This window comes from Neophocaena asiaeorientalis, unplaced genomic scaffold, assembly GCF_003031525.2.
Source record: "Neophocaena asiaeorientalis asiaeorientalis breed wild unplaced genomic scaffold, Neophocaena_asiaeorientalis_V1.1 scaffold445, whole genome shotgun sequence".
NCBI lineage: Eukaryota > Metazoa > Chordata > Mammalia > Artiodactyla > Phocoenidae > Neophocaena > Neophocaena asiaeorientalis.
In genome coordinates this window covers 173426-198659 of record NW_020172783.1, presented here as the reverse complement: position 1 = coordinate 198659, position 25234 = coordinate 173426, and the positions used below count along the sequence as shown (strand labels likewise).

The 25234-nt window shown below is 33.4% G+C and overlaps 2 protein-coding genes across 2 annotated transcripts; both read left to right on the top strand.

Moving 5' to 3' along the window:
- Positions 1-1719: 1719 nt before the first annotated feature.
- On the top strand, positions 1720-10596 carry CSN3 (casein kappa). The gene is made up of 5 exons (XM_024741611.1): positions 1720-1779; positions 4470-4531; positions 7207-7239; positions 8397-8887; positions 10423-10596. Exons 1-4 carry the CDS (start codon positions 1764-1766, stop codon positions 8853-8855), a joined length of 570 nt encoding a protein of 189 aa, XP_024597379.1. The 5' UTR covers positions 1720-1763; the 3' UTR covers positions 8856-8887; positions 10423-10596.
- A 10445-nt stretch (positions 10597-21041) lies between these two features.
- On the top strand, positions 21042-22212 carry CABS1 (calcium binding protein, spermatid associated 1). The gene is given in 3 exon segments (XM_024741594.1): positions 21042-21690; positions 21693-22115; positions 22118-22212. Coding segments are annotated over 3 exon segments (1167 nt in total).
- Positions 22213-25234: the final 3022 nt, after the last annotated feature.

Below are 25234 nucleotides of genomic sequence, written 5' to 3'. Positions count from 1 at the left end.
CTCAAAACTCTTTAGCTCTCTTTGATTGCCCGAGGTGGATATACATGATATGGGGAATGTTCAGTGTCACTAGTATTCAAGTAAGTGTTAGACTATCAGCTCCACAAGGGCAACAATATTTGCCTGCTTTGGCTACTAATTTATCCTTAATGCCTGGAACAGTACCTGAAATAATTTAAGTGCTAAAAGAATAATATCTAGTTTTGCAAAGTTCCCAAGGGGCCCAGAAAAAATGTAGAAATGTTTTTCTTTTAGTAGGGAGAAGGATCCCTAGCATCCCCAGGTAAAATATATTATCCTGACAAAACAATGTCATTGAAGGTACTCTGAATCTCTGGTACTTGTAAATTAAATAAGTAAACTCTCAACTGAAAATCGGTATCATTTTATGGCTCTACATCAATGGCGAAGAAATTACCATGTGGAACAGAATACATTCATAATTTGAGGACTGACCAGAACATAATCTTCCAACCATCACTTGACCCAGGTGACCAAAGGAAAATGATGTAACTGAACAGTCCATATAGATTGGCTGCTCTTACTACTTTAGCAGCATGTTTTAGCAGTTTTGAAACTCTGCCATCTTTCTCTGAACTGCAGAAATCAACTATTTTGAGAAATAGAAAATCTCAACCCTCTCTATACAAACTGAATAAGCATTTCAGGGCTGTGAACATCATTCTTAACTTTCTCAGACATGAAATACTTCTAAGAAAAAGAGGAACACAACACAATGCTGTTATTTCTTGTTTGTACTCTGGCAGTCCTACATTGATTCCTGTAAATACCTCAATCTGGCCAGGACTTTACAGCTAAAGTGAAGTCACAGTTAATGTTTTTTTCCAGAGAAATGTAAGCAAAAGAAAGTATTCTTCCCTGAATTATCTAGGCAAATTATTTGGTTAGCTGTATTTTACCAAAATATTCCCCATATTGGTGGTTTTATGATATATATTTTGTAAGTCAGAATGAGCTGTCTTTGAAACAGAACAATTATTCTTAATTCAATAATTTAATTTTATACATCCAGAATGGTTCACCTATATTATTGAAATTTAAGAATCTAAGTGCACCTTTGATTCATAAGAGGTTAATCAATCAACAGGTGCTTATTGCATGCTTATACTATGAACTTACTGAAGAATAAATGCAAATGGATCCCTACTTTATATTGATTAAACTATTTTATATTTGGATATAACTTGTAAGAAGTTGTTCTTGAGTATATAAGAGAGGGTCAGTTTTCTAGTTTTTAAATATTGATGGTTGTAATTCTGGAAGAATATGACCAACCACAGCCCATAATATATATAGGGTCACTTGATATCCAGTGTCTTAAATTAAAAAGAAACATTTGAAATGTAAAAGTGCTGTGGTTAGCTATTTTTCATTTTAATAATAGCTTTAAATTCAAATAGGTATAGTTGATTAAGAATGCAGTTAATATTTTTAAAACTTCTCCATATCTTTTCATAAAATATAAAAATTCATTCTTTAAATAGTGTAAATAATCTCTTTCCAAACCTTATGAATGACAACTCTATTTCCCCCTCTGCATTTCATTAACTGAGATAGACGCAAAGATGGTCCTGCTATTATCAAATCTTTCCTTTCTGTCGTCTTCCTATTGGGTGCAATGTAGAAGGAATATAAATCGCATGACACAAGGCACTAACACCCTTTAATTAGTCTCCAGTTATTTACCTTGGGTCTTCCCTACAGCTGAGAGGCCAACTCAACCTACTGCCAAGCAAGACCTGATGGGCACAAGAAAAGGTAATCATATTAAAACGTTCAGAGAGAATGATTCTTTATCACAGTAGTTAGTAATAACACCACCAATGTTATTTTAGAAGCACATTTTCTTCTTTTTAACTTTATTGTTAAGCTTGAATATGCCTTGGCATCATTTTGATATTAATTTCTAACCTAAACCTTAGATTCTGTATGTTATCATCAAATTTATTTTTAACTTCACTTTGGGTTAAAGTCAAGGTTTGATACTGGCTAAACTACTGAAGACAATGTAAATTCTAAAGAAAGGTTCATTGTTCAAGACAATGAACCTATTCCTACAGACAAATGTGGAGGGCTAACTTCTTAGGAAGATGAAAGTGCATAATAATCTAGATTGATCCTTTAATTAATTTCAAAATTTTATTTATATCTTAAGGTTATAATTTTATTTGTTATAATATAGCTTTAAAAAAAAACATGACTTACATATCCTAATGAAAACTGAATAGTTCTTCTGTTTCACAAATTTTTCTTCCTTACCAAGTGATGAAGGCAAATTCAAGTACTCATTGGTTTAAGTAACTGACAAGTGAAGTATGGTTTTATCTCTCTGATTTCTGTTTATGCTAAAAATGAGGGAACTACTATCATTTTACAGATTGTTTTTGTGTGAGTATGCTTGTGTTACAATTTTGCATGAATCGTAAAGAAGTCTGTGATTCACCATGGAAATATTATTGTTCAGTCTACAGTCTTAAAAGTTAAACAGTGATTATTGTACAATATTGTTTTCTATATTCACTATACTGTATTATAATCATCAAGCTTGCTAAGGGACTAGATCTTAATTATTCCAACCACAAAAAAGAAATGATAATTATGTGACATGACAGAAGTGTTAATTATCACTACAATTGCAATCATATTACAATTATACAAATACATCAAATCTACATGTTGTACACCTTAAATTTACACAATGTTATATGTCAAATCTATTTCAATTAAGAAAAAGTTAACTGGCAAGTAAAGAATTAATAAGGAACTCCATTCTTCTCAGTGAAACTTGAGAGGAAATAACCTATGCTGTAGGTTGTTCAAATTTGATCACATATGAGTTCTTTTCCATCCAATGGTATCCCATCAGAAGTTCTGAAGTCAGTTTAGTAGACGGCATTTCTAATCATTCTTAGCTGAAAATCAAAGGTGAATGGAGTCTGGTGTGTGCTCTCTTTACCAAGCCTGAACTTTAACTCTGTGACCCTCTTTTGTAAAACTCAGTTTGTAGGTTTCAAGTCTATACAAGTATAGCAATAACAATAGCTGCAACAAGACGTAGTTAGTATTTGCTTCATAAATACAATATGTATTTAAATATTAAAAGTTTGAAGTGTTATATGTATCTTTCTAAAAAATCAATTTATTTTTTTAAAAAAATCAAATAAATATGTGTGTCTACCCTATACTCCTTTACAAAGGTAAGGCTAATTTATTTCTTCAAATATTTCAGCCAGAGAACTGTAATTGTCATATCATATTTTTTCATTAAAATGATCAAGTTAATCACATCATTTCTGATTAGTGGAGAAGCAGATTATGAAAGATGCAGTTTCAGTATACTCCCCATGTCCTCCATTTTACACATTCCTGTTAGATTAATCGTGGAATTACAGAATTTCCTAAATTTCAGTTCTAACTTTTGTTTATAGGTAACAGTAGTAAGGCCCAGATAAAGGAAATTACTTGGACAAAATTACACAAGTAGAGATAGAGCCTGAGATAGAACTCAGTTCTCCAAAGGAATGTGTAGTCACCTCAGTCTCTAATCTGAAACCACTCAACTGCTTTCCGTTGTTTAGAAAGGCATGCCTAATTCTTCAACCTAGCATTTAAGACCTCTGCTTTTTCTTCCCTCATCTTTCTTTCCAACTTTGTATTTCCCTTCTTTCTGTTCAAATGCCCATAGATATTCCCAAGACTTTCTCCTTTACTTGAAGTTTCTCTCTATTAATCTCTGCCTGGGCAAGTCACACCTATAATGCTATCTCCTACAGAAATAATTTGTTGATTTCTTAACTGAAAACTTCTACCTGTAGAAAGCCACTTTTGTGACATTTTCTACTTTCTTTTCTCTAACAGTGATTTGTGTGTGTTGCAACTCTCTTCCTAAAATTGATGTTACTTGACAAGACCAATTCCCCTTGATAATCTCAACACTTGACACAGTGCTTTGTTCCTAGTAGGTTCTTGGTGCATGTAAAATGAATATATGATTAACCTTATAATGGTACTTTCAGTAATATAACCAAATATTAAATTCATTCAGTTTATACTGTTTGGTTTTTCTAAAGCTTTTGATAAAATAGATTTTCCACATTGGCTAAATCTACCCCTAAATCTGACTTTTTCTTTCCCCTTAAACCAAAGATGACATTGTTCCAAATCACTCTTAAATTATTAGCAACAGACCTTTTTAATGTAATGTGGTTTTTTTTGTTTGTTTTTTTGCGGTACGTGGGCCTCTCACTGTTGTGGCCTCTCCCGTTGCAGAGCACAGACTCCGGACGTGCAGGCTCAGCGGCCATGGCTCATGGGCCCAGCCGCTCCAAGGCATGTGGGATCTTCCCGGACCCGGGCACGAACCCGTGTCCCCTGCATCGGCAGGTGGACTCTCAACCAGTGCGCCACCAGGGAAGCCCTAATGTAATGTTTTTAATTTTTATTTTTAGGTGTAATGATGAAGAGTTTTTACCTAGTTGTGACTATCCTGGCATTAACCCTACCTTTTTTGGTGAGTTAATTTCATCTGATCAATTTGTATCAAAACTTTTTTAAAAATTTATTTAAGGTCTCTAATTATGTAAATTTCTAAATACAGTTATATTTTATGGAACAAAACAGCTGCATACTAACTATATTTTCCTAATAGTAATTTATTTTTACATTTATTTCTCTTATAAAATTAAAGTCATGTTCTTCAGAATATACTTTTGGTTTCCAGGAATCAAGAAATCATAGTTTATCATGTATAGAAAACCTTTAAAATTCTCTTATGATAGAGAAAATACATTTTGGGGGAAAAAACAGTAAATATTTTAAAATTATAATGTGATCTAAAAATTCACAAAAAATAAATACAGAAATCATAGACCAGGAGCAGAATTTTTTTTTTCTTTTTTTAGAAATGTTTTTAATTAAATTCCTATCTCATGCAGACTCCAATCCCTTAAGGGACTAAATTCTTAAAATATTAGGAGCTTGTTTAAGCTTTTTTTTTTTTTTTTTTACCAATTTCAAATAACTTGACAGGTACTTTTAACATTCAAACATATTGTAATTTTTGTTATAATCTTTCCATTATGTCAATTGAGACTCCTTCTCAGGGCTTATATCCACAAACAACTCTATGATTTTCAGGCATTTTCTTGAATTACATGCTGTGTATCAAGGCTATTGGAACAAGAAAAATGTTTGGATTTTTTTTTTCTTTTAATTTTTTCGACTTGTTTTCCTTATTGTTTTGCCTATTGCTCTGTTTTATTTTCATGTTCGTTTGGGGATCCCAGGCACTTATTTGCCAATAGCAAGTACAGAAGGCAAACATCTCATGTTTTATGACCTCCTCTTAGATTTTAAAATATGGGAGGGTGCTAGTCCTTGTTTCATAATTCATTTATTATTAAATTTAGATTTTCTTTTAAGTTAATATCTCAAATAATTATATTAGGTAAATTCTTGGAGTCAAACTTTTTAAATATTTGAATTACTATGGCTTTCACATTTATTTTCTTTCATTTATTCTCTGAAATTTGATTTTATTGTGGCCACCTGCATATCTAGAACTTGGGTTTTCTCTTTGAGTGAAAAGGATTAAAGTTTAAATCAGAAAGTGATCCACAACTGCCTGACCTATAGCAACCTCTTCTTGAGCTACTTGAGCCCCCAAATACTCCTTCTGGTTTTCATAAAGCTACAAGTCCCACAGACATGAAGAAATAATTCAAAAGAAGAATGAAGGTTTATAGATTGTACCATCCAATCTTATGAGCAATCAAAATTATACAAATTAAAACAGCAATATGATAGCATCTTTTATGTGCTAAATTTATTCCTTCTCTCCAAAATAAAAATAAGATACAATTTATTACTAGCAATTATGAGATGAACTGCACAATCTTATAGCCTACTGGTGGCATTATAAGTTGGCATAAATTTTCTGTACAGCAATTTAATAATTTCAATCAAAGGATTTCTCCCCCAAAATCACATTTTTGAAAAACTGTCTTAAGAAATCAATTAAAACCATTTAAAAGGCCACTGATATTCAGATGTTATTCATCTCTCTATTTATAATAAAACATTTTTTGGAAAAAGCTTTAATGGTTAACAATAAAGAACAAACATTTCATGACATAGTCATTGATTATTTATATTTCTACTATGAATATGTAAGTATGAAAACTATGATATAATGGAAAAATGCTATGAGAGATCAAACTTCTTTTAAAAGAAGATACAAGATACTAAAATGAACATATACCAGGAATACATATAGATTGGTATTATATTTAAATGTCTAGATTTTCAGGATTTTTGAATGTAGGCAAACTTTCAATATTTATATAACTTTCTAAATTTTAAACTAGTGATTTAATAAATTTCTATAAAAATAAGTCTCTCTTATTACACACCAGTATTTTTTTTCTAATCTCTGATTTTCTATACCTACAACTTCCAAAAGTTTTGTAGGGTCTTTTATATCCAAGTGATATGTGTAGAGTCTTAAACTAGAACTGTCATTTTTAAAATATTTACCATTATGAACTCACTCAAAACTTTATCAAACTTTTGTGAGTTTTAAAGCTTCATAAAATTGCTAACTCCTGATTTCCTATGAAGGTTGTAATCCAGAATTAAGAAAAACACTATAAATACACAAAATTTGATTTTTTAAATGGTATTATTTATACACTTATATACTGACGTTTTGCTAGATATTTTTAATCAAGAAAACCTCATAAATCATCTTAGTAGGAGAACAAAAACAGAAAAATATGCTCAATGCTCCTCTTATTTTTAACAATGTATATTCAGTACAAACTGAATATAGGTTGTTCATGTTCTTCATTTAAGCAAATATCATGTATTACATTTGTTGGGGTCAAATGATCATATTCTTTTCAACCTTGAATTTTTCTCCCTAAACAGTGATTTTTAAAGACAACTTATCCATGGAGCTCATTATTACTATTTTAGTTAGTATATTTATGTCACTTCTTGAGTGGTTCACAGACTATGGTTAGATAACCATGGAAAGTGCTTTATAATATTTTACAATACTAAAATAAAAACAAAAAAATGTTTTGTCTTTGATATAAAAGACATTTTTAAAGCCACAAGAAAATCTAGACTCTGTCTTGCTTTTTTTAACTTCTTATTTCTCATTCTTTCTCTGAATCTCACCAGAGTGCAGAGGGGCAAAACCAGGAACAATCAACAGTAAGTTTAAATGTTTCCCATAGAGATATGAACTCCAAAGTATAATATTATGCAAAGTTTAATGATATTAAAATACTTCTGTCTAAACACTAAGTAAATATTTAAACTCCATGAAATAATCTAATAATCCTTGTAAAAAACATCACTTCAACAACCAATCATATGAATCAACCTCAATGTTTATCTGAAAATCTCAGTATCATTTTGTAGGCCAAGTCATGTCTTTTGATTTTCATATGTATTTGGCAACATGAGAAAACCCTCTCAGAATTTAGTAGTGGGAAAAAATGAAAACAAAAGCAAAGTTTAATATTTCTCCTGTCTACTTTTTAAGAGTTGGGGAAAGATCCCTCTCTGACCCTTCTTTGAATACTTCTCATACACTTGTATTTACTTCTACCTTTTGTTTCACCAATCTGTTTGAATGAATAGGTCTCCATTCATGAGAAAAGCTTGCTTTGCAGTGTAATTTTGTTGATTTGTTTCTATTTATATGGAAAGATCTAACGACGTATTTTTATAACTGCACATAATTAACAGAACTGAAGCAAATAAAAATAGAAAATTTCCTAACTGATCTTTAATGGATAAAACTAGGCTGAAAAAAATCCAAAGTATAAATCCAGAAATCCATATCACAGTATTTTACTATTCTGCTATAATTAGTTTAGAAAAAAATGTGCCCTCAGCCTAATCCTTCGATAAATAAAATACAATTACAAACATGCAGTGAGAATGTATATATACACGTATAAGGAAAAATATATACGTAGTTTTTTCTGTGTGTAGTATGTTTGTATACTGTATGTCAAAGCACTCTATGAGACTGGTCTAGCTGTGGTACTTATAATGTACAGCATTTACTGAGCACGTTTTGTGTATGCCAAACTCTGGTCAATGTGATTTACATTATGGATTAGCTCATCTAATTTTTTTTAAACTAATGTTATTTTTAACATTTGTTGAAAATCAAGAAGTGGAAGGGAAGTGTACAAATCCATATCTCGTAAAATATGGTTGTTGGGTTCACTATGTCCAATGTTGTACTTACTTAACATCAAATACTGTAACATTGTATTTCAAAAACTTCTGATTTAAGACATCTCTTCATTCTAGCCTACAATAATACTATTCTGCATAATTTATTCTTTTTGCAGCGCTGTGAGAATGATGAAAGATTGTTCAAAGAAAAAACAGTAAAATATATCCCAATTCATTATGTGCTGAGTAGGTATCCTAGTTATGGACTCAATTACTACCAGCACAGACCAGCTGTACTAATTAATAACCAATTTATGCCTTACCCATATTATGCAAAGCCAGTTGCAGTTAGGCCACATGCCCAAATTCCTCAATGGCAATTCCTGCCAAATATCTACCCATCTACTGTGGCACATCACCCACACCCACGTCCATCATTTCTTGCCATTCCACCGAAGAAAACTCAGGATAAAACAGTCATCCCTATCATCAGTACCATTGCTACTGTTGAGCCTACACTTATACCTACCACTGAACCAATAGTGAACACTGTAGTTACTCCAGAAGCTTCCTCAGAATTCATCATGAGTACACCTGAGACCACCACAGTCCAAGTTACTTCACCTGTGGTCTAAAAACTAAGGAAACATCAAAGAAGACAACACAGGTAAATGAGCAAAAGACAAAATGAATAATAGACAAGATTCATGGATTTATCAAAACAATCATAAAATCTAAAATAGTATAGATGGATAAATTAAATCTGTTACGGGAGCAGGCTAATTATAACTTTAATTTGGTGGTGCCTTAGCATTGATACACTAGATTCTTTTCCAACAAGAAATGAAAAATAATCGTATTTTACAAAATGAAGAAAAATTGGGAACTTTTTAATCAAACTTTTTTCAACAACTGGAACACTCCTAGAATCTATTTGTTTTATTTTATTCCTATTCACAGACAGAGACAGTGGAGTAAATGACTATTAAACTCATGATTTTACTTATCTCAGAAATGCAACTCCTTAGAACAGTGTATACAGGATATGAGTTTAAATACATTTTAATTGTATAACAGTGTTCTTGCATTCAACAGTGTTCTTGCACTCTAATTTTGGTATGAATAGAGTGAAAGGAAATGATAGGCTTCCCATGTAGCTTTTTGATTTAAGATACAACTCAGTGTGACATAGTGGTAAAAGCATTAAATCAGAGAAGGCTGCTTCTTCCATTGTGTGATCTTAGGCAAGTCATTACTCTCAATGAACTTTCATTTTCTCATAATTTTGGTTGCTATGAGGTTCAAGTGAGAAAGCATATTGTGAATGAGTTGTAAAAAGTGATCAATCATGAACTGTAATGCTTTAGAAAAGATAAAGTAAAATTAGTAAATACTAAAATTTATTTTCAACTAACATCTCAAGTCCTTACTAAATCAAAACTACATAACTATCTCAGTTTATTCCTGTAGCAGCCATGTGGAATGGATTATATTACCATCCTGAATTCACACACACACACACAAAGCCGATAAATGCAAGTTACTACAGCTAGAAAGTTCAAAACTGGGAACCAAATCAAACCTGCTTGATTTCAGATAGTAAGGCTTCATTAGTATGTCGCCTATTTCCATATGGGCTAATTTGCAAAAAAAAAAAAAACAGAAAACAAACTATAATTTCCCAAGATCAGCATATGTGTAAATTTTATTATTGAGTTATGTTTAATAAGACTTCTGGTAAGAAAAAAAAAAAAACATAAGTTAATAAATCTTTGACTCATTAAATTTTTGAAAACAAAAGGAGAAAATTAATGGAGACAACATGAAAACAAGTGATTGAGTATTCAATTGTCCATTTTATTGATCTAAAATACATTATTACATGATTGTTTTTAACAGAATAATCATTATCTCAGTAGTTAGATTTGTTCAAAACTCATGAACCTAGATTTCTAAGTTAAAACCACTGTATAATATCACTTATAAAAAAGAATGTATAGGACTGTGTCTTTCTGTAAATATCAGGTGAAGGCAATTATTTCAGTTCACTATATGTTGAATTTAAATATTTAAATTTAGATATTTAATTTGATAGACTCCTTGATACAGACATTAGGCAAATCGGAAGCTAAATAAAAGTCTACATATCATGAGAACTGTTAGCACATTATGAACTAAATTCCTAAACTGTCATTTTTTTAGGTCTTTCTGAAACCAAGTGACTACTTCACACTGTCCTTTAGCCAGTTGTCTGCCTTCAGTGAAGAGAGAATATGATTTTCACAGATTCGGCTCCTTTCTCTTCTCCCCTTACATTTTACATCCATGCCATATTTAATTTTTTGATTCCTGCATAATAAAGCCAATTGAATGCAATGGATCTCTTAATTTGAAATAGTTTGTGAATACACCTCAGGGATATTTGAAACTTTGATATTCCAAGATAAATTTAGTGTGAGTTTGAGTACACACATTTAATTGGAGGCAAAGTTCATAATTTCGTCTGATTTTCAAAGTGGTCCATGGTTTAACACTGATTAAGAACATCTTCTGCAGGATGACACTAGAACATCTAAATTTATGGCTAAGTCATTGGGACTAGAGAAGAACTAAGCTATAGTGTTCAACTCCAGAAGACCACAAAGTGACTCTTGGGAGCCATGAGAACTCTAGAGGTAGCATTAAATTTAGGTGTCCAAATGTAATGCTAATTTTAGTCTAGATCATTCCCAAGAGCAAATTCCAGATACAGACAGGTTACAGATGACCACAACTACAAACACAGATAGATATATGGCAAAATAAACAAGAGTTGACTCTTGACCTGCATGAACCAGTTTCCTCCAGACTTGAAGCTATAGTCTCACACCTGTCAAACTCACATTCATACAAATGCACACACACACACACACACACACACACACACACACACACACACACACAAGGAAGCTTATGGAATTGAGGTCTTCCAGTCTACAAAAATTAGTGAATACTCAAAGTCCAAAAATATGGCAGTTTTTCCCTTAATGAAATATTGCAAGGAAAATGAGTGGGTCACGTATGTGCTTGCTCCATATTTAACACATCATGCCAGGAAAAATACAAATCACTCAACCCGTACAAAGGGCTTACTGTCACTATTTTGCTGAAACCCTCAATAGATGTTCTATTGTTAGGAGTGGTTTAAAAAACTTTACCTTCTCTCTCACTCAAATGTTAGAGTCTGGAAGAGAGGCCTGGTCAGGAACATGGCATGGCTGGGCTTCATTTGCTATGACCATTAATAATATTACTAATTTCTAGAAAAATGAAGTTAAAGGATGGAAGAAATAGAATTTATTTCATTAATTAATAAAACATTTATCTCAAAGTACTATAAGAATTATTATGGGATACAAAACAACAATAATAATAATAAGCAATCAACAGTTATATATTATAGACCATAAGCCAATTTTCTCTTTGCTCATATATATTCAATCTTTTAATAGTTACTCATGGACTACATATTATTATTATTGTTACTATTATTATTATGAAAGAGAATTGAAGTAATTTTCCCCAAGTGGAACTGGAATTGAACACGGATAATTTTGCTTTAAAATCCTTGTTTTTAATCTTGTGAACACTACTATAAAAGCATTTCCACACTGGGTGGTGAAATAAAATATGAAACAAAATACTGTGAAACAGGAAAAATATTCCTGTCTTAATATTGGCTCATATTAATGCAATAATATGTCTAACTACAATAACATTAATAAAAAGAGTTGTTAAAAGTAGGATTTTGAATAAAACACTTACCTCCCTGATATGACATTATCTGATCTTTTGTACCAATTGGATTAACCAGTTAGAGTATACTGTGTAAGTAATATGGCATAGTAAATCCCTCAACTACTATTTACGTGTTAAGAAAATACATTGGTGAATTGGTTATTTTGGATTTGGATAAATTACTTTCAGATGCAAGGGTCCATTCACGTGAAGGCAGTTTATATGAGAAATTATATCTTTAGCACAGAAAAGAAATGGGATCTGGAGATTTACACATATTCATTTTTCAATTATTTGCCAAATGCCCACTATGTGAATACAGCATGTTTCCTCCCCACCTCTAGGACCTCACAGACTAATAAGATTAGAAAAACATCTTATTATTCAGTCTTGTAGCACAGCCTTATCTGAAAGTTCTTAGGTCTTCCACAAATGCAGTGTTAAGTTATATAATAAATATTTGTTTAGCACTTTAAAATGTATAAAGAGCTTTCACACATAGAAACCTCTTAATCTTCATCAATAACCTCTTAAAATAATTTCTTATTAATCCTCATTTTGTATATGTGAACACAACTTTAAAGTAGTTAAACATAAGAGAGTGAAAATTTATAGGCCTTAGATTTAGATAGAACTGAATTAAAGGTTTAGCTCAAAATTTCTTAACTGTGTGACCCTGGGTAGCAGATAATAAAGTGGAAAATAACATTTTTTGATTTATTGATATACGTGTTAGGCTCTGTATCAAGTATTTTACAGGTTTTACTTTATTCATTTCACATAGTACTCCCTTAGAGAGGCACTATTATTATGCTCATATATAAACAAGGAAACCGAGGTTCAGAGAGATTAATTTGCCCAAGAACAAAAAGCCACTATAAAAAAAAAAAAAAAGCCACTACATATATATACTACCAGATGTAAAATAGAGAGCTAGTGGGAAGCAGCCACATAGCACAGGGAGATCCGTGCTTTGTGACCACCTAGAGGGGTGGGATACAGAGGGTGGGAGGGAGATACAAGAGGGAGAGGGAGGAGATATGGGTATATATGCATATGTATAGCTGATTCACTTTGTTATAAAGCAGAAACTAACACACCATTGTAAAGCAATTATACTCCAATAAAGATGTTAAAAATAAATAAATAAAATAAAATGAAAATAATTTTTAAAAAATTAAATTAAAAAAAGCCACTAAATGGTAGAGTTTTGTTCTGAACTCTAGAAATTCAGTACACCAGCCTTTGTTATCTTACTACTTGGACAAAAACTTTTAGCCTAAAACATTCATTATAGTACCCTACTTTCACTGGACAGTCAATAAATTTTTATTTCCTTATTTGTAAAGAACATTCACTGTCTGCAAGACAAGGCCAATTTTCATGATCTTACTAATACTACCTTCCTATTTCATCTCTCCCCATTAGATCCTCATACCATTCACCCCAGTGACTCAGAAACTCCCCAGATGACCTTAGCTGTATTAATATCAACACCAGCACTTTTCTGAAGCTGCTCAAATCCTTTGGGTAATTCCTATCACATAACCAAAATTTGACTCCTTGGCTTAGATATCACATCTTTAAGAAAAACTTTCCTTAACTTCCAAGATCAAGTGCTCGACTCATGTGCTACCACAGCATCCTTCCCCCTACCTATTCCTTTCCTATTTGTTATAATTCCCTGTCCACCTCTCCTGCTGGGATGTAAGCCCTATGAGCCCAGGAACTATGTTCTCCCACCACTGCCTCTCCAAGGTAAGGCCCAATACATTATAAGAGCTAAATAAATGTTTGCTAAACAATGAATAAGTAAAGGAATAAAAGGGTTTTTAATAATTGAAACTGAAATACCCATTTAATAGGATTAAATAATCTAGACGTTCCCTACCAAAATCTAGGGGAAAAAATGTTGACCTTAGCAGTTTATTACTGATCATAAACCGAATTACCAAAGGTCAATTTAAAACTCAAGAAAATTACTGAAAATCGTACCAATCACAGCAATTTAATGTATAAATATATAATGCTTTTTATAACTTAATCTCAGTTTTCAAGGAAGGAAAGCTGAATGCCAACAGAGTGATAACCAAATTACTGTATCAATATTATGTTATCTTAACTCTACCACACTATTTAGAAAAAGGAAATGATGGCCTGTCCTCTTCTTAATCTTCCTAATGTGCTAAATGGAGTAATGGCCAGATGCCTATATTATTATAATAAAGGCTATAAATGTAATAAATGGGACAGATGAACAAAAATGGACCTGAAAGATTGAGTGTATTCTTTTTTCTTCTTTTAACATGTTTATTGGAGTATAATTGCTTTACAATGGTGTGTTAGTTTCTGCTTTATAACAAAGTGAATCAGCTATACATACACATATATCCCCATATTTCCTCCATCTTGCATCTCCCTCCCATCCTCCCCATCCCACCTAGGTGGTCACAAAGCACCGAGTTGATCTCCTTGTGCTCTGTGGCTACTTCCCACTAGCTATCTATTTTACATTTGGTAGTACATATAAGTCCATGCCACTCTCTCACTTCATCCCAGTTTACCTTTCTGCCTCCGCGTGCCCTCAAGTCCATTCTGTTTGTCTGGGTCTTTTTTCCTGTCCTGCCCCTATGTTCTTCAGAACCATTTTTTTTTTCAGATTCCATATGTATGTGTTAGCATATGGTATTTGGTTTCCTCTTTTTGACTTACTTCACTCTGAATGACACACTCTAGGTCCATCCACCTCACTACAAATAACTAAGTTTTGTTTCTTTTTATGGCTGAGTAATATTCCATTGTATGTATGTTCCACAACTTCTTTATCCATTCATCTGTTGATGGACACTTAGGTGGCTTCCATATCTTGTTTACTGTAAATAGAGCTACAATGAACATGGTGGTACATGACTCTTTTTGAATTATACTTTCCTCAGGGTATATGCCCAGTAGGGGGACTGCTGGGTCATATGGTAGTTCTATTTTTAGTTTTCTAAGGAGCCTTCATACTGTTATCCATAGTGGCTGTATCAATTTACATTGCCACCAACAGTGCAAGAGGGTTCCCTTTTCTCCACACCCTCTCCAGCATTTATTCTTTGTAGATTTTTGGATGATGGCCATTCTGACCAGTATGAGATGATATCTCATTGTAGTTTTGATTTGCATTTCTCTAATAAGTAATGATGCTGAGCATTCTTTCATGTGTTTGTTGGCAATCTGTATATCTTCTTTGGAGAAATGTCTATTTAGGTCTTCTGCCCATTTTTGGATTGGGGTGCTTGTTTTTTTAAAATTGAGCTCCATGTGCTGCTTGTAAATTTTGGAGATTAAGCCTCTGTCAGTTGCTTCATTTGCAAATATTTTCTCACATTCTGAGGGTTGTCTTTTCATCTTGTTTGTAGTTTCCTTTGCTGTGCAAAAGTTTTTAAGTTTCATTAGGTCCCGTTTGTTTATTTTTATTTCCATTACTCTAGGAGGTGGATCCAAAAAGATCTTGCTGTGATTTATGTGAAAGGGTGTTCTTCCTATGTTTTCCTCCAAGAGTTTTATAGTGTCTGCTCTTACATTTAGGTCTTTAATCCATACTGAGTTTATTTTTGTGTATGGTGTTACGGAGTGTTCTAATTTCATTCTTTTACATGTAGCTGTCCAGTTTTCCCAGCACCACTTATTGAAGAGACTGTCTTTTCTCCAAAGTATATCCTTGCCTCCTTTGTCATAGATTAATTGACCAGAGGTGCATGGGTTTATCTCTGGGCTTTCTATCCTTTTCCATTGATCTATATTTCTGTTTTTGTGCCAGTACTATATTGTGTGGATTACTGTAGCTTTGTAGTATAGTATGAAGTCAGGGAGTCTGATTCCTCCAGCTCAGTTGTTTTCCCTCAAGACTGCTTTGGCTATTCAGGGTCTTTTGTGTCTCCATACAAATTTTAAGATTTTTTGTTCTAGTTCTGTAAAAAATGCCATTGGTAACTTGATAGGGATTGCACTGAATGTGTAGATTGCTTTGGGTAATAGAGTCATTTTCAGAATATTGATTCTTCCAATCCAAGAACATGGTATATCTCTCCATCTGTTTGTATCATCTTTAATTTCTTTCATCAGTGTCCTATAGTTTTCTGCATACAGGTCTTTTGTCTGCCTAGGTAGGTTTATTCCTAGGTATGTTATTCTTTTTGTTGCAATGGTAGATGGGAGTGTTTCCTTAATTTCTTTTTCAGATTTTTCATCATTAGTTTATAGGAATGCAAGAGAGTTCTGTGCATTAATTTTATATCCTGTAACTTTACCAAATCCATTGATTAGCTCTAGTAGTTTTTGGTGGCATATTTAGGTTTCTCTATGTATAGTATCATGTCATCTGCAAACAGTGAGAGTTTTAATTCTTCTTTTCCAAGTTGTATTCCTTTTATTTCTTTTTCTTCTCTGATTGCCATGGTTAGGATTTCCAAAACTATGTTGAATAATAGTGGTGAGAGTGGGCATCCTTGTCTTGTTCCTGATCTTAGAGGAAATGCTTTCAGGTTTTCACCATTGAGAATGATGTATGCTGCGGGTTTGTCATATATGGCCTTTATTATGTTGAAGTAGGTTCCCTCTATGCCCACTTTCTGGAGAGATTTTTTTATCATAAATGGGTGTTGAATTTTGTCGAAAGCTTTTTTGGCATCTATTGAGATGATCATATGGTTTTTCTTCTTCAATTTGTTAATATGGTGTATCACATTGATTGATTTACATATATTGAAGAATCCTTGCATCTCTGGGATAAATCCCACTTGATCATAGTGTATGATACTTTTAGTGCGTTGTTGGATTCTGTTTGCTAATATATTGTTGAGGATTTTTGCATCTATGTTCATCAGTGATATTGGCCTGTAATTTTCTTTCTTTGTGACATCTTTGTCTGGTTTTGGTATCAGGGTAATTGTGGCCTCATAGAATAAGTTTGAGAGTTTTTCTTCCTCTGCAATTTTTTGGAAGAGTTTGAGAAGGATGGGTGTTAGCTCTTCTCTAAATGTTTCATAGAATTCCCCTGTGAAGCCTTCTGGTCCTGGACTTTTGTTTGTTGGAATATTTTTAATCACAGTCTCAATTTTATTACTTGTGATTGGTCTTTTCATATTTTCTATTTCTTCCTGGTTCAATCTTGGAAAGTTAAACCTTTCTAAGAATTTGTCCATTTCTTCCAGGTTGTCCATTTTATATGACACAGTTGCTTGTAGTAGTCTCTTAGGATGCTTTGCCTGTCTGCAGTGTCTGTTGTAACTTCTCCTTTTTCATTTCTAATTTTATTGATTTGAGTCCTCTCCCTCTTTTTCTTGATGAGTCTGGCTAATGGTTTATCAATTTTGTTTATCTTCTCAAAGAACCTTTTAGTTTTATTGATCTTTGCTATTGTTTTCTTTGTTTCTATTTCATTTATTTCTGCTCTGATCTTTATGATTTCTTTCCTTCTACTAATTTTGTGTTTTGTTTGCTCTTCTTTCTCTAATTCCTTTAGGTGTAGTGTTAGATTGTTTATTTAAGACGTTTGTTGTTTCTTGAGGTAGGATTGTATTGCTATAAACTTCCATCTTAGAACTGCTTTTGCTGCATCCCATAGATTTTGTGTCATCGTGTTTTCATTGTCATTTGTCTCTAGGTATTTTTTGATTTCTTCAGCGATCTCTTGGTTATTTAGTAACGTATTGTTTAGCCTCCATGTGTTTGTGTTTTACATTTTTTCCATGTAATTGACTTCTAATCTCATAGTGTTGTCATCAGAAAAGATGCTTGATATGATTTCAATTTTCTTAAATTTACTGAGTCTTGATTTGTGACCCAAGATGTGATCTATCCTGGAAAATGTTCAGTGTGCACTTGAGAAGAAAGTGTAATCTCCTGTTTTTGGATGGAATGTCCTATAAATCTGAATTAAATCTACCTGGTCTATTGTGTCATTTAAAGCTTGTGTTCCCTTATTAATTTTCTGTTTGGATGATCTGTCCATTGGTAAGCAAGTTTTGAAACATGTAAAATTCAGTAAAATCTTTTCATTAAACATAACTGCAAATAGGCCTTTGCAATAAGTAAAAAGTGAGGGCTTCCCTGGTGGCACAGTAGTTGAGAGTTGGCCTGCTGATGCAGGGGACATGGGTTCCTGCCCCAGTCCGGGAGTATCCCACATGCTGCAGAACGTCTGGGTCCGTGAGCCATGGCCACTGAGCCTGCACGCCCGGAACCTGTGCTCCACAACAGGAGAGGCCACAACAGTGAGAGGCCCGTGTACCACAAAAAAAAAAAAAGAGAGACTTACAGTGCTTTTATGTTTTTTTAATAATGCTCTATCAAATACAAAAGTAAATATGTTATCCAGGTACTGCTTGGAGGTCTTGTTTAAATAAATGAGAAATTATTTTATGAAATTGGTAAACTAAAGAGGTCATTTAAACCATGTTGATCTCATCAATTTTTTTTTTTTGTGGTACGTGGGCCTCTCACTGTTGTGGCCTCTCCCATTGTGGCCTCTCCCAGAGCACAGGCTCTGGACACGCATGCTCAGTGGCCATGGCTCATGGGCCCAGCTGCTCTGCAGCATGTAGGATCTTCCTGGACTGGGGCACGAACCCATGTCCCCTGCATCGGCAGGCAGACTCTCAACCACTGTGCCACCAGGGAAGCCCTCATCAATTATTTTTAACTGTCATCAACAGTGTTTTTGAAACCACATTGTGAAGCAAATGATCATAAAATAAATCATATTTTCCAAAGGAAAAATTAGACTGGAGTTCATATTTTTTAACACCAATAAATTCATATGACCAAAACCAAAGCCAGAATAAATATTATATAGCTCTAAAAATTGTTAAAATATTGTCAAAGAATAACTTTGAGAAATTTAGTTATTTGCATGAAAGTGAGGGACACTGTTTTCAACAAACAAAGGAAAAATGAGAATTGTGATAAGAAGAAAATAGAGGGGAAAAAAGATGCTGTCTTGAAATTGTAAGTTATATTTTACATTTTGGCAGTAAATCAGCAACTCACAAGGGGGTCAGCCTAGACAGGCACCACTTGAGTAGTTTCACCAGGGTCATCAAAAATTGCTTATATGTTATTTGGAAAGTGAGAATGGGATGGTTCTTTTGTGTAAAATCTTCCAATGACCCTCCATTAACACTTTCAGCTTATTTAGAAAAGTTTGTGCCTTATCATTTACCAGAATTGTTTGAAACTATAATTATGCATTAAATTTTTAAAAAGTAAAATAAGGTTATTAAGCACATTGATTATACAGAGTCCATCGCAGAACAGAGATTTATAAAGCACATAAAATATAAAATTATTGAATCGATATTTGACCCATTAATTTTGTTGTAAATTATTAAATGTTATGTAATTATTAATATAGTTAACCTTATTAGAATTTAAAAGAGGATCTTTAAGATAAATTTGAAGCCTCAGGTCCAATTAAGACAAAATCTGTCCAGTGACATCTGATCTACTAAATTGATTTTCTCTCTAGAAATCCTAGAAACCGAAAATGAATCAAATCTTTTAAAATAATCCAGGAACTGTATTGTGGGTAGTACTCCAAGTTCAAAATCATTCTTGTCAAACATAAAGATTAGAGCATCTAAATATGTAGCTACAGAAAGAATATCAATTAGGAAGAGTTTAAGGAAAGGCTCATGGATTTGATTTTTTTTTTTCATATCCCCAAAACATAATTGGTAACTGGAGTGGGGAAAGAGAGTTGGTTTTTTTTCTTTTAACTTGACAAGGGTCAAGAAATACCTGATCAGCCACCATGGCATGTATCTTACAACCATCCACCTAACTTGAACCTCTCACTATGGATTGGACCTATCTGTGTTGTGCCATATTGACCTCCATCTCAACTATACAAATCTGCCTCATCCCGACCACAATCACTTGACAAGATCTATTCAAATGACAGCAAATTTAACAGCAAATATTCCCCTTCCTTAGCTGTTTACATCAATTCAAATTCTACCACACTGATCAAAACCTCTAAATTCTCCAAGACTACTAACCCAAGCCATCCTTGTTCAACTCAATTTAGGGAAATTCAGCAATATCAATTTCAAACAAGAATAGCCCCAGCAGATCTAACAAGAACTAAATCGTCTCAGCATGATAGGTTTCAACAATGTTTTTCTATAGACCAAATATGTGTCTTAGAAACCTACCATGTTAGAATTCTTACAAAATATTCTTAAAATATTTTCAACTGCTTATTCTAAGCCATCTCCTGCTGTTACCATGCCTATCCAAAATCCAACTCCTAATACCATTACTGAGTATAACATTGCTATTTTCACTGCAACCACTCCCATGTCACCAACCCTACCACCACCACAGAGCTCACTATAACTAATGTTCCAACACTGGCAAGAGTACTGTAATTCCTATCTGGTTTGAAGATATTTTGTTTTTTTATGCCTAGGACTATGTTAATGTGTGTGTGTGTGTGTGCTTATGTGTTTGTGTGTGTATTGAGGGGAAGGGAATAAAAATTATAAAGCATGATCTCTTCCATCAAAAAGTTGAAACTCTAGGAAGTCAAAGGTACAAATTTCCAGTTATAAAATGAATAAGGTTGAGGATGTAATATACAGCATGGTGACCATAGTTAATAATACCATACTGCATATTTGAGAGTAGATTGTGAAAGTTCTCATCACAAGAAAAAAAAATATAAGTATGTATGGTGACAGATGCTAGCTGGACTTATCACGGTGACCATTTTGCAACATATACAAATATTGAATCATTACATTGTACATCTGAAACTAATACAATGTGATTATTTCTAAATTGTCTTTTCATCTAAAACCAGTAATCATAACAGTGCCCAATCAGAGCACAGAAACAACCTCCAAGGAGAGCCAGTGCCATTGGCCCTGTGGTTGATGCAACAATCACCATGATGACCAATGCTTCAGTCACTATAAAGAACACCACTCTCCTGCCTAGGGATATCACAGAGCCCAGGGAAAGACCTCTGAGTGTGCATGGTGCCACTTTGTCCCATGGCTGAAGATGGTTTGCCAAAAATTTATTCTCATCCTCCAACAGAAAACACTAAGACAACAACTGAAGCAACCATTTTCTTTGGAGCTAACAACACTATTCTTAAATCAGAAACAACTATTACTTCAGAAGGAGACCACATTACTTGAGTAAATGACTATGTGCTAGAAAGTGATTTTTCAACAATTACAGGCAACAAGCTTACAGCTCCAAAGGAAAGACTAAAATTAGAACGTGAAGTTGAACCCCATCTGGAGAAAGAAGTTGCCACTCTGACAGACACTAAAAATCCAATGACTAATGGGTCTATTACTGAAAACTTCATGCCCATGAAAACTGGTAATATATCATCACCAGCTGCTATTTCCTTAATAGATTTTTACACTGACATGGCAAAAGAAGATATTCTCTTGGATACCATTGACCCAGGGTATGAAGATGTCTCACTAACTCCTGAAGTCTCTGGCACACTAAAGGAAAGCACAGCCAGCATTGCTGATACCCCTATCCTTCCAGCTACAATGGGTGAACCTGGTATTAACAATTATATTTCCACAGTTAAGTTCAATGTCACTGCTGATGAGGCTGTTGATATCACTGACTCCTCTATCCCTGAGGCTGAAATCGCTCCAGCTACTGAAAAAAACTTCACACTATTCCAGACATAATCACCCTTACAGAAGAGAAAATAACTGAAATTGACCTAATCCTTCCTGAAAATGACCCCAATGCTTTGCCTAAACTAACTGATTCTGATGAGGAAAAGTTCATCGCTGTGTTTGAACTCACTATCACTGGTGAAAGAGAAAAAGATAACCCAGAAGATATTCTGCTAACTGATGAAGAGTCTACAGATGGAGTCAGTGTTTGGATGGAGAGAGATATGATAAATGAAGCAGAGAGCCATCCCGTTTTTCTTACTGCTGTTGAATCCAGATATGACTTCTTTATCCCTGCATCAGTAGCTATGAACCGCATGGAAGATTCACCTACTATGACAAAAGAAGATTTGTCTGAAAATAATAGAACAGAATCTGTAACAAAGGACACTGAAGCACTGTCAGGAACTACCGTGATCTAGATACCCTAAACCATAAGGAAGACACTTTCATAACTGAAATGGGTGTCTTTAAACTACTGAAAGAAGAACCATATGAGTTCCTGATTTGAAAGCAATAAAAAGAACAACAAAAATGCCACAGAGAATTGTGCAATAGCCTAGATAGCTAGTTTTAACATCTAAGAAGTTTGTCCAACAAGCAAAAATCTTAATAAATGAAAGAATGTGAGCATTTAAGGCAAGTATAAAACTTAGAAAATACAGATGTTTAAGAATAGTGGTCATATAGCACAATATATTTATGGAAACTTAAAAAACTCAGCAACACAGGAGTTCCCCTACTAGCACAAAGTTTAATTGAGTTATTCAATAATTACTTATTTTAATATAAAATCTTTAATCTCAGTCTTCAGGGGTATTAAGAGAGAGCAATAAAGAAAGCTCACTCCCTGCTGCATCTAGACTATTTATTTTAGTTATCCTTAATAGCATATTTTAATGTGAGTTAAAGAGACAAAGATAATCAAATTAACAATGTATCTCAAAAACAATTATTGTAGTATTAAAAGACCTTAAATGCTTATTCTAAACAGATATTTTATTAGTATGCAACCAATGATTCTCTTTTATTAAAAATATATTTCCAGTCCTCACTCATAGAAGAATTAAGGTTATTTAGTAATTGTTTAGCATCCACTTGTAATAAATATAAGAAATATTACAGGGTTCCTGGCTCATGTTGGATGCAGACTAAGGCAAAACTGATATTTTACAAATGTGTACATTTGTCAAAAACAATATTGTATATAAACATGTGAATCAATTTAATTTTTTCTTTAAAATTTCTTTCCTGAATTTTTGTCAATATTTTTCAGGTCTTAAGCACTGATACAGCACTCTTCTTATACTTTTGGTTAGCAATTCAAGGACATACATCTTCATTCTTTTCTGATACCAACTTTTAAAACTGGTCTGTTTCCACTTTGCTGAATTTTCTTAAATAAATCTTGTTGACAGCAACTGGTTTACTGTGTGTAAATGTGATTGATATTCTAGACCAGAATTCTCAAATTAAGAGAGATATGAGTAAAATGAAACTCCATTGTTTGTTTAAAGAATAACTTAATAATAGCTCTGGATACCAAGAATAGAATTATTCTTTAAGGACTCATGATTTTATTATATTTAAAAAAGAAAAACAATGCCAAAATACTAGTTGAAAGTTAATGGTACATATGTGGGAAGTGGACAGAGAGGGATAGGGATTTACACCATTAGATAGACTATAGACTAGAATAATGTTAAACAAGTAAATGCCTAACTACAGATTATGTTAGATATACAAGCATAATAATAATAATAATAATAAAGAGATTATAGTTTCAGGCTTCACATAAATTCAAGTCCAGGGAAGTTGTGTCTGAGAAAGTGAGATTTAAACTAAAGATTGAAAAATGTGGAGAGTTAGGGACACTACATGCCCAAATCCCTGAGGCTAGAAATGGCTCAAATTATTCAAGAATATGAACAGACTATGTGGTTGGAACGTGTCTTCAGTTGGAAAATGACACAAGTTGAAATGAAAAAGTAGACAGGAGGCAAATCATGCGGTGTTTGTTGAACATTCTGGATTCTATTCAGAGTATATTTGAAAGCTATTAAAGGTTTTAATCATTTTATCCTCAAATCAACCTTAGTACTGAAATAGGAAGCAAGCTGAAAAGCATCATTATTTTAGAAACTCCAGCTATAGTTTCTTCCAGGGACTTTGTTTAAGGAGGGAGGATCTTTCCTTGCTTCTTTCTAGTTTCTGGTGGTTGCTAGCGATCGTTGACTTTCTTTGGCTTATAGACATATCACTACAATCTCTGTCTCCTTCATCACATTATGTTCTCTTTTGTGTCTCTGTGTCCAAATTTCTCCTGCTTTTGGGACACTGGTCATTGGATTACGCCCCTTAATTCAGCAGGACCTCATCTTAACTTGGTTACACCTGCGAAGATCTCATATCTGAATAAGGTCACATTCACATGTTCTGGGAGTTAAAACTCCAACATATTTGAGAGTGGGAGAAAAGACACAATTCAACCCATAACACCTGTTTGTACACTGTTTATCTTCCCTACTCATTTATATGTTGGATATTTGGATGATCACATAATTTATCGTCAAAACTGGAACACTTCTGAGACTGAAAGAAGGCACTATTAATAATGACTCCAAAACAAGAGGCATAAACTAAAGTGTCCTGAGTGAAGAGATCTGATAACCCCATCCTAAGGGAAGAGATCATATCCCTCTTTTCCACTGCTCAATTCTGAGAGCTTTGAACACAATAGAAGTTCAATAAACATCTGTTAAATGAAGGAGTTAAATGAAATAGTGAACGAAGATTTCATTTATTAGGCTATGAATGCTCTCAGAGGAAAGATGGTATAAACTGGATACTTACAGATGAAAATGAGTTTACCAGGACAAGAAGGGTATCACTGGTTCAAGCTGAGGGAGGGGCAAGAACAAAGGTCCAGAAGCATAAAAAAACTTGGTGTGCTCAATAATATTGAAGAAAGGTTAGAGCACAGTGGAGCTAAGAGAGAATGGTAACATATATATCAAAATGACTGATACAGCCTTACAAAAGGAAAAATTATCAAACTGTCAGATCATGTATATAAGTTAGAGCTCCCCAGAAAAACAGAACCAATGATGACAGATAAATAGATGGATGGATAGATAGATAGATATATGATAGATATATTTATTTTAAGAAACTGGATTATTATAACTGTTGAGACTGGCAAGTTTCAACTCCATAGCACAGGTTGATATGCTGAAAATTGAGTTAAGAGTTGATATTGCCGTTTTGAATCCAAAATCCACAAGGCAAGTCCCCAGGCTAGAAACTCAGAGTTTCAATATTTCAGTCTCAAGGCAGAATTTCTTCTTTTTGAAGAAACTTAAAACTTTAAGAAGTCTTTGCTTTTAAAACCTTCAACTGATTAGATGAGGTTTATTCACATTGTGAAAGGTAATCTGCTTTACCTAAAGTCAACTGATTGTTAATCACATCTATAAAACACCTTCACAGCAACATCTACACTAGTGCCTGACCAAACAACTAGGCACCATAAT